The 14513-nt window shown below is 34.6% G+C and overlaps 2 protein-coding genes across 3 annotated transcripts in view; both read right to left on the bottom strand.

Annotated features, from left to right (window-relative positions):
* Positions 1 to 14513, bottom strand: part of LOC149793050 (properdin-like) — a 220677-nt gene that overhangs the window by 70920 nt on the left and 135244 nt on the right. The gene's annotated exons all lie outside the window — the stretch shown is intronic.
* Positions 1 to 14513, bottom strand: part of LOC149793056 (uncharacterized) — a 37332-nt gene that overhangs the window by 22315 nt on the left and 504 nt on the right. For both annotated transcript variants that reach the window (XM_089966280.1, XM_089966279.1), the window contains exons 3-6: positions 12535 to 12630; positions 4056 to 4088; positions 1897 to 1926; positions 1356 to 1468 (exon numbers count right to left, since the gene is read on the bottom strand). In XM_089966280.1, the coding sequence (XP_089822406.1) occupies positions 1356 to 1468; positions 1897 to 1926; positions 4056 to 4088; positions 12535 to 12630 (272 nt within the window). The remainder of the gene's footprint in view (positions 1 to 1355; positions 1469 to 1896; positions 1927 to 4055; positions 4089 to 12534; positions 12631 to 14513) is intronic.

Genomic DNA, 14513 nt, shown 5'->3' with positions numbered 1-14513 from the left:
TAGACGTGTCACTGCAAAACAAATGCTTTCTTTTTCCACATGTAATCAGTGGAAATGAAAATTATATATGTAAGGCCCTTCTATCATCCTTGTGCGTTTTGCGACCTCCAAGGGTTTGGAAGGTCTGAAATTCACTTGATACTGGAAGATAAAGTACTGTTTACAAACCAACTACCATAGGCAGCGTTTAGTTCACCGTGGCGTGTCCTTTTAATGAACCAAAGTTGGAATCGAGTACATGAAAGAAATCGAACGTACCAAGTGAATTTTACCCAAGCTTGTTCTCTTTCTCAACTTAACAATCTAATCTGCCAGTTGAAAGTTTGGAGACACGATTGTGAAATATATACCTTAAACATCTTATTGCCTTTCCAAAATTCACACCGAGACAGCTTAAGCGAACTGGCCGGCCTATCAAACTCGCGACCCATACATAATGAATCCGAGATTATTTTAGCTACCACCACCCTCTTACGTGAAGTAAGATGGATATAATCAAAGAATCTAGACAGGTATGACCAATTTTAAGCTTTTATCAAAACTAATTCTGCGAGGAAAGGTGAATTTAGCACTCTGCTCTGCACAAATTATGGACTATTCAAACTGCACGATTTACGCTTAAGTTATAATTACAAATTCAAACATATAAACCAAACAAAGAGGAAGCCTCTTATTCGCGATTCATAATCGTAATTTGGAGACATTGGTATAACAAAAAAATATTTTATATAGAATAACACACCTATAATGATAAAAGTTATAACATTATCAGGGGTTCCAAACAGGAATCAAACCCGTGTCATTTTAAGCGGCACCTATAATTACGATTTCATGTACCAGCGTCGTAAATATGCGTTTGTCTAGGAAACAAGCACTTGTGCACCTCACGTTTCTTAGTTTCGACCTTCTTGAATCTATATTCGCGAATGATTGCAACGCTTGTGATTTCTCGTGTTTTTCGAGTCCTATGCTTGTATCCAGTGCGCGATATGATTAAAGGGTGGGTTCTCGTGCACATGGAACCCGTAGCTTCGAAACTGTTGCATCAGGTTTCGGAGAGTATTGACTAAGGAATGGGTTTTTGTGCATATCAAGTCATAGGCTTCAGCCTTGTTCTATCTGGCTTGAGTAAAGAGTGCATGGCGAGTTTGTTTTCGTGCACCTGACTCCTAATCTTTGACCCCTGTTCTATCAGTTTTTGAGACATGGGCGAATGGCCTAATGCGTTAGGGCAGCGGCACTTGAAAGTATGAGACAGGTGTCGCTACAACAGGCACGCGTTCTTTACTTTGCTTTGAATGAAGTAAATGGGTGCTAATGTGTGTGTGTGTGTGTGTGCACTTGTCAAAACTCACAGAGCCCGCTTCACAGATTATCATTTTGGCAGTGCAATTATTCAGGTTATTTGTATCGTTGAGGAAACAACCGGCACATGCGCTGTAACTAGCCGTAAGTTGGTGTAGTTTTGCTGAAATGATAAATTTATTGATCTCGTATCATTTTCTAATTTGATGCACAAGTTAATGGTTTCTAAAATCACATTATCTCCCCAAAGCAGTAATCCAATCACAAAATATTTAAAACAGATGATGTAAAACTATATCAGTTATATAGATTCCTATACACATATATGAAAACTACATTGTTGGAGAAAATACAATGTAAAGAAAAGAAAAATAACATTTCACTACTGGTATACTGTTTTCCTACTTCTATATTTGAAGCAATTGAAACTACCTTAACGTAACTGATTCAATAATTGGTTTCCTTTGATTAAAATGAAGATTTTAATCATTTTGACTCATTTCTATGTGCATAAATGAACTCTTGGTCATAAATAGCAATATTTCTGAAGGTTTGAATGGTTCATTATAAAACAAATGAAACAATACATACATAATTGCTGGGCATCAAGTCCATCTAATGCTGAAATAACAAAATCATTTTCAATGTATATAAATCACGCAAGTATATTGTATGTATAGTCCAATTTTTTGAATCGTTATCATAAATGTTTTCTTACGAAACAATTCTGAAAGTTACTTTTTCTAATCCATCTCAACAATTGCATTTCATTTATTAGAAGATACCGCAGATCATACATTGCAATCAAATGCTTTAAATGGTCACAAATTCAATAAATTTACATATTCAGGGAAAATTGTAATTTTTATCGTACTCAATATGCAAAATAAATAAATGGCTTGAATACAATTATTAGCAGTTTCGAAATATTATTTGTCCCACTTTGACTTAAAACAAACAATTGGAACATTGCTCATGAAAATTTATATTTGATAGTGCCCAATTGAATATCAGTATCGCGACCTCCGCCTACTGATGACCCTGACCTCTGAGCCAGAAGCTTGACTCGTGTGATAAGCTGTGGACTCGTGTGATAAGCTGTGGACTCGTGTGATAAGCTGCGGACCTGGGTAAAAGTTTCAACACAATGTGTCAGCCATGAGAAAGAAAATGGTGATAGACTTGATCTACTCTTGACCTTGAAGTAGGGATTATGCATATAAATAAAAGTGACAGAGCTATGTCAGAATATGTAAAAGGCAACAGTTAAAGTATAATTATTAATTTGGTTTTTGCCTTTACATAGGTCAATATAACTGATTTTTTAAAATATCTTTCTCACGATCTAATCGTTACAAAACCGATTGAAGTTTCATTAAAATATAATCATTGGTTCACAAATTATACTTAGGACAACGATGCAAGTCAAAGTTACATTTTCTCGTGCTACACCTTCATCTAGAGATCGTGGAAGTGGTATTGGTACGTATACAACACACCATCTTTTACAATATATACATAACGGCCAGCATTTCACACAAATGTATTTCTTGGATCAAAAGATATACATCAGACAACAATAGATATCACAGAATTACATTTGACACTGAGATGACATATTTCTATGAGGCAGATCATGGCAAACAGTCTAGTCGTAATATGATAGTATACTTGGGCAGAGTTACGGCAAAATATCTCGAAATGCTTACACATTTATGGACAAGCAAATATGAATGGACGAACGAACAGACGGAAACAATAACATAATATACCCAAATTCACGTGAGTTTATTAAAAGTAGGTTTAAGTACCCAGAGTTTATTCGCTTGTACATCTCGATTCATTAAATATTAAGATTTCAGTCCAAAATATTTGTACTCCATAATTAAAAGCAAGATTGGGACATCAATGAAACTATAAACATGCCTTATTTACCTAGATGTTTTATATTTAAAATAATTTCAGTAAAGAGTCATACTGATTAACTGAGTTTTTCCCTATATTCAAAGTTTTATAGTTTTGCTAGCAATGTATGATGTATAAACTGGAATGGAGCTCATAAAACTCAGAGCTTCGTCTTTAAACTGAATTTTAAGCCAGGCACGAGTGAAATTACAAATGTAATGTTCTCTGTAATTAGCTAACATAAAATCTCTAGCTCACGCTCGGTATGAGACTTACTTTTATTACGACCTTGACCGAGACGAGGGTGCTTTTCAAACTTGAATTCTGTTTAGGCATTAAAATCTGTCACTATGCATGATTAGAAGGCATTTTGTAAATTAATTTACTAAATTAATGATTTATTTGAGCCATGTAAACCTGCGAAATTAAGAACATATTTAGGCCTGTCTTTTTATTTTAGTTCGGTACACACGTACTGGCTTCATCGGTGAGTCAATTGCTGTAGATCTATTTTAAGCAAGGTAAGATATTAGAATGATATCAATTAAGTATCTCTGTACAGTATTTATAAACTCTGAATATTATAAAAACAAGCGAAGCAATCCAAAACATTCTTGAATTCCATGTAAATTCACAGGGTCATATTATATTGATTTTCATAGCTATAAAACTAGCTCGGTGATCCTTACCTACACAACTTGAATATACTTCCTATGGTCTTATATCCATATTACTTTAATGCCAGCAATATATGGATGTACAACAATTTGTCTACATCTATGCATGCGTGAAAGTAAATATCAGGACAGTTTTGAGTAAATGCAGTTACGGAATATTGTACTCACGGAAATGTTGTGTTGGACTGACTTCAGTAAGTGCTGCAAAATGAAATGAATCAATATGTTGCAGTAGTAAATTAAATAACAGAAAGAAGTGCAATCAACAATTTAAGTAAATTGAAAATGCAATTAATTTTTCTTTACAAACTGAAAATTTAAGAGATATTTATGGTATTGTAGATTACATCCCAAATAATTCTAAGTGTCCTATCACAAACACAAAACTATATAATGTTCCGTATGAATCACAATAGACTTGACTGTCCTGATGTAACACTGTGATGCAGTCTAGTCTCTTTTAATGAGTTTACAATAATTGAAAAGTAGTGTGTGTAAATACAAAAGCCTATTAGCATATTAGCAATTCCTATAATTTTTTTAAAATAAATAGTCCTTTTCGAATTGTATCTGATATCAGCAACACAATTGCAAATGTTTGTCATGCATTCAAACATATTGATATAGAACAGGAATGGAATATTTAATTACCATATATATCTGTATATACATGTTCACGTTTATGATAACGTAAATTAATGTGAAGATTTCCAACGGAAAATCATGGCCTTACCAGAAACAAGGCTGACATTGAACTCTTGCTACAAAAACATGCTGTAAACAACTTACAATGCTTGGACTCCATAGTCTTAAATGAAGTAATAGACAAGTGCGAAACAAACAAGTTTTGTAAAATTCAACAAATAATTTATTTCCCTATAATACAATGTGAAAATGGAAAAAAAAACTTACCGTATTGTAAATTATATACCAACAGTCTTTTGATGTATCACAGTAATATACTCTTTAATGTTCTTTAATGAATTCACTACTAATTAACGTTTAGCCCACGAAAATATTGAGCACATAGTAATCCCAATGAATAATAATTAGAATAACTAAATCAACCCAAATACAAAATTAACACAACAAAACATCTAATTCTGTTTTTGAGGCAAGAATGAATAAAGCGTTAAGTAAATAGTATTTATATAAAAAGCTATGACACAATAATAGAGCGAGAATGTAGTTCAGTTTTCCCTCTAAAACATTCCAAGTCGTCACCAAGTTTAGGAATTTCCAACTGGAAAACTGATGTCCTACACTCAGATAGAAGTACACATGTTTACATCTATTCATAATGATCCGAATATTTAATTATTAATCACAGAGAAATATTAGCCATGTAATATGCTGTTTACAGATTGAACGTAACTAGTCAGGAACACCATTAACTTGATTTTAGACAAAGATCACTTACAAGATACAGGTACAAATAACATTACATCTAAATATTGAGAATAGCCAACAAACAATACAAATTATGTATACATAAAATATTCATGGACAAAACTTAGCCACACTGTTTAAAATCAATATGCATAACACATCTGCTCATAAAGAAAAAAGAAAAATTTATGTAATAAACGTGTCTTTTATACATCGATCACATAACCATATGGTATGTTGATGATCAAAATTACATGGGATGATACGTTATGAACGATAGTCAGCTTAATTATCACAAAATAAAGCATTATAATAATTGAATACAACTGAGAGTTTACCTGCAAGCACATTATCTTTTCTTTGTCAGTATTGTATTTTCTCAGCATCAAAATCCATCACAACAATATTTTGTTTCTGTTTTACATTTTTTTAAATGAAAGTAAATGGTTGTTATCACCGAATACAGAAATCTTAGATGGAGCTGACATCATAAACACTTCCAAATGTTGCAAAGCCAATATCTAGTAAAACATTCCTTCTAGATTGTGGAATACCTTTCCTTGTGATTCTTTAGAATTTATAAATATTGCACACTGGATGATCCACACATATCTATTTTTCCTTAAGCAATACTCAAGCTACACATACATCATATGCATTAAGAGCGATTAAATAAGTAATTTAAATTTGAGCGCAAAGAACTTAGGTACTGTTAATTATGCCCTTTAATTTGTCAAATTATTCTTGACACACGTCAGACCAATGAAACTTGGACATCTTACTCAAACGTTTGTCAGTGGATAGGCCATTATCGAGATAGTTGAACAAAATTACCGATAATATCCAGCCTTATCAACAATTACAGCAGTTACTTTTTACTAATATGCAAAGGTATTCACTGATATGCTTGGCCTTAACTTCTACAGAAATAACATGACCGTGTCCCACAACCTGTCCTAAAATGTGACACCAGCACGGCAAAACTCAATTGTACCTAAATTATCCATCAAATGTGCGTCACTATGTCGATCGAATAAATTAAGAATGGTTTACAAGTTAGCTTAAAGGTATCATTGCAGATAATGACATCTTTGTTATTTAGGCCATATATTAACACGTTGTTCAAACGCTGGAATTCAGAATCTAAAAACATGACAAATTATATTTGATAGTGTTGGAACAAAAGAAAACAAGTGTTCACATAATAGTTGGTTGTAAATATGCAAGTTTCTCGTCCAGATTGATTACAAGTTTTGAAATTTGGATATTGTTTAACTAGAGACAATATTAATTGATTTAATAGTGAACTGGTATATCAATATATATATATATATATATAAAGAGCAAATGAACACCATCGTCTCAATTCGTTCCTTTATCAAAGCAATATTAATGAATCAGGTACATCAATTTTTGATTAAATAGATCAAAAGCTCTTTGACTTTAAGGGGGATAGGCAGAAACATGAAAATGTTGCATGCCTAATTCAAAAATAAATTAATGGAAATTTTCAGACAAAAAATTTGACCCTTGGTCAGACTGAACAGATTTGTAAAAGCCACCAGGTCTGTGTCTCTTAATATTTTAATAGGGATATGTTTGGCAAAATATCCAGTAAGTGATATGGAACCTTTGACATGAATCGTTCATATATCTCCAACATAGAATCAGACTTGAGTTTGTTTAACACAGCAAATGTATTGCTTTCAATATAAGACCGTGATCTTAACCTCTTTGAAATAAGATATGTTTGAATAGCCGTATGTTATTCCTTTGCTTAATTTTCACCCTATAGCAATTACAAATGACATGCCGATTTCACAATAAGTGCTCACAGGAAGATAAGGATTTATGTTGCTTACTTGTTAGTCTGAAACAATCGGAAATGACCTGTCTTTTCGTTTCGCAATAAATGTAGGTAGAAAGGAATAAGCAGTTCTGATCAGTTTTATCAAATATTTTTTTTCTAGAAGTTGTGCCGGCTGTGGAAGTACTTCTTTTTGACTGAGATGATATTGTTTACATAAATATCAGCGAGAGGGAGACCATTTGATAAATTCAACTTTGTGAGCCACATAATAATCATCGGTTGCCCGTGCAGCATTTTCCAAAGGTTCCATCTTTCTTCGTCAAGATATGTCTTGTATACGCTATGGGTATAATTCTTGAACTTTTAATATGAGCTGCTGGATGTTATCGAAAACGTTATCAACCTTCTCGACTCAGCACTGTCTAGCAAATGGATGTTCTCTTTCCCTTCCAAATTCGTTTTGTTTTTTCCACTTTATTTTCTTCAGTTTTTGAACTTTTTTCCATTTGCCTTAGGTACCCATTCATAACACTTCAAGACATATCCCTAAAAACATTATACTCAGCCCTCAACTACAGCGAAGTGTAGACTTCACAAGCTTTGCCAGTAGTATAACTGGTAATAACAAAGTAAGAAAAGATTTTATCGACACTTGTCCCTGAAAAAGGGGTACTAACCTAAGTTTCCTATCACCTTTAAATTTTAAGGACATTTTGCACGTATCTCTACATTGTGTTAACAAATTCAGATTCCAAACAAGCTCCCAATGTCCTTTACGACATGTGTTTGTTTAAGATTACAACCATGGACAAAAATTAAGCATACAATTTATATCAAATAACACTACGTAACACTATTATTGTTCTGGGTAGTAACAGTTATTTCGTAATTGCTTATGATTAAAATGTACCAAAGATGGCTATTATTCCCCACAAAGTTCGCTTTTGAGACCAGAACAATGACATTTGGAAATTTACTTATTTCCAATGAGAAAACGTGCGAATTTGTATCTTTTCGAAATGACCAAAAAAGTTTGAGGAGTGAGTAGTATTTCTAGATGTACGATTAAGCTGTAAATTACTTTCACGAATCAGCCCCTAAATATAGTCAACCTCAAAATGTCTCTCATCATCTTCTCGTTATACTGTCCTTGGTAGCAGCGTTCAAAGTCAGTATATTCGTGTGGAAGCTCTCGCCTTGCTCCTTCGAGCTCGATCCCATATTCTCGTTGAATTTTTAAAGATAAGCATCAAGGATATGGACTTTGAGAGAGATCTTGCAGCCCATTGTGCCGTAGTTCTTCACCATCAGTCTCAGCCAACACCATATTGTTTTCGGCCTTGTGATTGCCCAGGAAGCCCCGAACCACTGAGACATATCTGTTCCGAGCCGTTTCTCCTTACTAGTGAGCTTCTTGGGGAATTCATTGCACTCTAGGATTTTCCTTATCTGTAGTCCGACGAAGACACCGGCTTTGACCTTTTCCTCAGACAGCTTAGGGAAGAAGTTTTGAAGGTACTTGAAGGCTGCCGACCCCTGATCTAGAACTCTGACTATTTGTTTGATAAGGCACAATTTCATGTGCAGTAGTGACATCAGAACCTTCAGGGGGTCCACCAATGGCACCCATTTGACGTTGTTGCTCCCCACTGTGGCCAGTCACGCATGTAGTAATGCGCCTTGGTGTCCCTGTTGTCCCAAAAAGCAAAGATAGCAGGGAAACTTGGTAAAACCGCCTTGGAGACCCATCAGTAATGCAACCATTTTGAAGTCACATATGTCTTTCCAACCGTACACATCATACTTCAAGGCATCCAGCTAGATAATGATGATTTTGTAATCCTCTCTGAGGTGCACAGAGTGAGCCAGGGGAAGAGACGGGTACTTGTTCCCATTATAGAGCAGCGCAGCTTTGAGGCTCCTGGATGAGCTGTCATGGAAGAGGTGCCACTCATCCTGGTTACAGACGATTACGATTGCCTCGAACAGACTGGTCTGGTTACATTATGACAGAAATAGAGCCCATCTGGACAGGTGAAGAATTTTGAAAAAGCTTGGTGACGCAGCCTCTGATCATCGACTTGCTCACATTCCAACAAGTTCTACTGTTTGAACAAGAAGTTAAAAGGTCAGCATTAGAGTTGGTGAGACCAAGATCTCTGATCTGGTATTGAGATCTTTATGGTTGGGGTAGTATGGGTTTCTCTCCTCAGCTCCACCTCTGAAATTGTCATCAGGATCTTCAACGACTTCCTTGCTCCCTGACATGCTGCTCTCTTCCAACGACGGCTGTTCTCTCTCCATAGGAGTGGGTACGGGGAGGTCAGGGCTGTGTGACACCAGGGCGTTGGATGAGGGAAGGTCCGGCTACGTGCTTACAGGTGCAATCTTGCCAGTCCGACATTAGGTAGGGTCCACCATGGGAGTACTTTCTTGCTCTTGTCTTGATAAATTGACGGCAGACATATCAATTGCGACTGACGGATGCTTACAGCCTCTTTATGCCATCTCAGAAAAATGCAGATATGTATCCACTTAGGCAGCTGGAACTAAACTGAACTGGTGGGCGTAAGGAATCGGTATTTATACTGCTATTTATATCACTGGAAATTTATCGAAAGTTCTAGAAGTTACTCCAAGTTTTCTCAGCACTGAATCTGTCTGGAATGTTCTGGACAATAGGCAAATTTCAAAATAGCAAAGTCCTGGCCTAGGAAGCAAAGTTTGTGGGGGAAAATAGCCAATTTCTATACTTTTGAGGCTTAAGCATATAGGAAAAAACACTTACTACCCAGAAACAAAAAAAAATATTGTTACAAGGTCTAATCCGTGCATAATAAATGACTATGAATAGGATAAAATACAATGCAATCTAAAGGAACGGATAACAACATCAACATCATCCCACTTGTTACTTAATTGCTGTTGTTGTCGTGTTCTTTAGCTTGGCAATTTAGAAAATATTCCGTGCTTAATAAAGACTAAGTATGTTACGTGTACCATCTATGCTCCCTTGAATTACATAGAATAAACATAAATATGCGTCTTCGACACCTGGATTCGAATACCAACGGAAAAGTCTGTTAACTGGGATTATATATGTATTTTAATAATTCATATTATTCCTGAACATTTTGGGTTGCATGTTTTGAGTTTTATTAAGTAACTGTTGTATCATTATACGTTTAAAATTTCCGATAATTCGATTGTACCTAATGATATGACATAGTCAATACATATGAACTGACAGCTGAGGGCACATATAAATCATGATCACGGAAACGATATTGTATGATAATTTCATCGGTTCTTCACTAAGAGAAATTAGTTCGTTGAAAATTCATGGAATGCAGAAATGCGCAGTGGATGAAGCTAGCTTTGGGATTTGGACTGAAATAGAACGTATTCGAAACTGTGAAGGAAAGTAGTACAATGAAACATTAAACCAAGAGAATTGAACTACCTGCATCATATTGGTATCCAGTAAGACTGCAAATCAGCTATTTGGTTTGTGCTTATTTGTTCAGGAGAGTCTATCTCTTAGTCCTTTGACCCGAATGTGTTGCTTGATCACATCGTTAGATCGTAAAAGATCTAGAGCTATACCCGAACTCCATACCAAAAACTTCATACGTTACATATTTCCATTTAAATCCGGTACCATATCATACTGAGAATATATGTAAGATAGATGCATGTTTTATATTTTGCATGTCAGTCCCTGAATAGTGGATATCAACTGTTATGCATTAGATGATAAAGAATTCTGAAATTAACTTTTCTCTCCCCAAAGTTCAAATGTATATTTGTTGGACTAATTGTTTGTATTCCTTTATGTACTAGTGGAGTCGATGGTTCATTAAGTTGCTGCATTTACATCTAATCATTCTTCGTGACCTGGGACGGTTACCTTGTTAGTAACAAATATGGTCTGTACTTTAGTAGTATGACCACATAGCCACCGTCACCCACTGGGGTAGTAATATAGCAAGTGCAATAAAACTTGATACCGAATGCAAGTATGTCATGACACATCGTTAACTTGATTTTAAGAATAATTCTTATGATCGAAAATCGTATAACATAATTATTAAGTCCCTGCGGCCAAGACAATATGTAAGTGTAATATATTATGATAACTACTGCAAGTATGTTAAAACATCGGTAATTGAATTTTATGAACGTTCCTTCTGGCATATTAATCATATACCATGACCACTGAACCAATGTGACCCAGACGGGAAAAAATATAGGAGTGTTATAAACTTTGATAGCGACGGCGAGTATGTGAAAACATCGGTAATTGAATTTTAAGAACGCTCTTTCTGGTATAGAATCCAAAGCTATTGACCACCTAATCAACGTGACCCAGATAGGAAATAATATAGGAGTGTTATAAATTTTGATAACGTCAGCCAGTTTGTAAGAACATTGGTGACAGGATTTTAAGAACGCATTTTACTGATAGTTTCAAAAGTAAAGAAGCTCTTACAGTACATTTTGTACTTGTGCATTTATAAATTTTCATTATAAGTCGTCCTTTTCCAGTAAACCGAACACCGTAGAGTCAAGCTAAGGTCTACATTAACAACTCTTGATCGATGTCTTTCAATTGATTTTATTGTAATGTTAAACATTATATTGAATCTAATGTGCCATGTATTTCAATAATGTACCTTCTCAATTGTTGGAGATCTGCAGTGTTTGTGAGGAATTATAATCCTTAAGAAATATTCAGGTCTCTGGTATCTACAGTAGGTCTTAAAATTTTGTTTTTATTCTCGACTACAGCCTACTGCATGATTTATACATTGATAAAGAATGGTCTTGAAAATTGGCCTTTATTCTTGTCGACAAATCGAAAGTCAATATCTATAATTTCTAAAGTATATCTTAAAATGTTGTCCATATTCTCGCCTAGACAGTGAACTTATTGATTAATACATTTATAAATTAGGTCTTTAATATTTGCCTTTATTCTTATCTACAAAGCGAACTGCGTTGTCTATAATTTCAAAAGTACGTATTGAAAAGGTTGACAGTATTCTCGCCAATATAGTGACCTGCAATATTGACGTATTGAGTTGGATAACAAATTTCGACCTAGAAAAGCTTGCTAATTAAGCATTAGATAAAACCCCATCCCACTGAGAATGGTCGTGCAAAATTTGAAAAGATACCTTCACCATTTCTCATAATAGTTAAAGTCAATTTTTGCAAGAATGATTAAGGAGTATTTTAACATCTCGATATCTTTCATTTATTTATAGAACGATATATCTTCACACACATAAGACACCGCCCTTAAGTTTAATCTACTACATGAAAACAATATTGCTTTCAAATGCTGTACATTATAATATGATATCAGTTCAATGAGCAAGTTATTTTCCCTATTCGGTTAAACTTAAACTGTTTCCACACAGTGATTCCTTTTGCTTTACTCACTTGGAAGATGCTGTCTGACATCAAGTGGATAATACGTCAAGGGGTTAACATCTTTCCTCCCTTTAGCTCTTGCAAGCCGATCGCTGGAATCTGTATCTTTAAATGAAAGTATGTATGTATGTATGCATGTATGTATGCATGCATGCATGCATGCATGCACGTACGTACGTACGTATGTATGCAAGCATGCAAGCATGCATACATGTACTAACATATGAATTTGCCACATAAATACCAGTTCGCCAAACTTTTTTATGTGTTCGTTTGGATTTAGCAATGGAATGTCTTATTTAAGGAGATATATGGTGACTTAGCGCAACTTTACGTATGTCTAATATTTAGCCACAAGGCGACTTAAACCGCTCCGGTGGCCTAGTGATTAGAGTGTCCGCCTCGGATGCGGAAGGTCGTGGGTTAGATCCCCGGCCGAGTCATATCAAAGAAAATGGTACAAACGGCTGCCTCGCTATACGCTCAGCATTAAGAGGTTAGTGTTAGGACTGGTCGGCCTGGTGCCAGGATATTGTAACTGGGTGGGACATCATGCTACATGTCTGCGGCATGATGCTCCAGTGCTAGACATTACTATAAACTGCCACACTGCAGACATCGTAGAAATATGACTGAAAAATTGTTAAAGCTACATTAAAAATCCAAATCACACAAACTTTTAACTTTTAAATGGCATAATATTTTTCTTGTGGTTGTTTCTTTTTTGCAAGCATTAATTTATTGATACAAAATGACTGTTTAATATCAATATTGGATAAACCGATAAGGAACATTTATATCATCATAAATCCTAATGTAGCACGTTTTCACGTGGAATATCAAACTTTGCGGCAGTTAGAGATAAGATGCATTGTTCGAAATTTTAAAGATATTGGGACACCATCTCTTTCCCGGTTACTTCTTACAAAAGGGATTTGCACTTTCCGTTATATTTCAATTATCGGCTTACAACGACATACATTTAAGTAATAAGTGACATAATTATATTAGTCAATGTCATAATTTTGTTAGTAAGTGATATACTTTTATTAGTAAATGTCATAATTTTATTAGTAAGTTATAATTTTATTAATAAGTGTCATACTTTATTACTGACATACTTATATTAATAAGTGTCATACGTTTATTATTATGTGTCTTAATTTTATAAGTAAGTGACATATTTATTTTTAAGTATTATAATTTTTGTTGTAACTGTAAAACTTTTATTAAGAAGTGTCACAGTTTTAAGAACGTTTTTAGAGGCATATACCAAATATCACAAGTGCAAAAAATTTGGTGTCAATATCAATTTGAATACATTCACAGTTTTGATTTTACCGAACGAAATCGCCATTTTTAACATACCTGGGTATAGCAATATTCAGTGTCTTATACTAAATCATGATTCGCGTGACACGGACATATTTCAATGGGAATAATGCCATCTGGTGATCATGAATGAAGTATAGATCCGATAGTTTCTACTGGTCAAACGAGATAGTAATAGAAAACGCATTGAGAGACAAAGGGAGGACATCATTACATGTGGAAATTTAAACATTGTATAATGGATTTAGAACAGTAAAATGATTTCAAATCGAACAACTCCAAATAAATATATGGCCTTCATAAAATTGGTACACCAATTCTGTAGCTTTTTCAACATGTATTTATAAATCTTCAGCATAAAATATCATTACGTTTTAATTATGTATCTCGTTTTCTCTGTTATTAATTTTGTCCACGTGGTATTCAATCATCGCTAGTGAGTATTTCGCTACAAATAAGTAAATATGTATATATTGATGTATTCATGAAATAGACTATTGCCTTTAATTTATTTACCCAGTCACATACTCTAATGCTGTTTACTAGACAGTATCTGTAAATATCCCTCCGGAGGATGATTTTAGTTATTTTAAAATATATTTTGGTCTTCACTCCAGTTTTACTCACTGGAGGCGATATGTAAAATGAATTATACA

This window comes from Sinohyriopsis cumingii, chromosome 8 (genome assembly GCF_028554795.1).
Source record: "Sinohyriopsis cumingii isolate HCF-2022 chromosome 8, ASM2855479v2, whole genome shotgun sequence".
Lineage (NCBI taxonomy): Eukaryota > Metazoa > Mollusca > Bivalvia > Unionida > Unionidae > Sinohyriopsis > Sinohyriopsis cumingii.
This window is presented reverse-complemented; position numbering and strand designations above follow the sequence as displayed.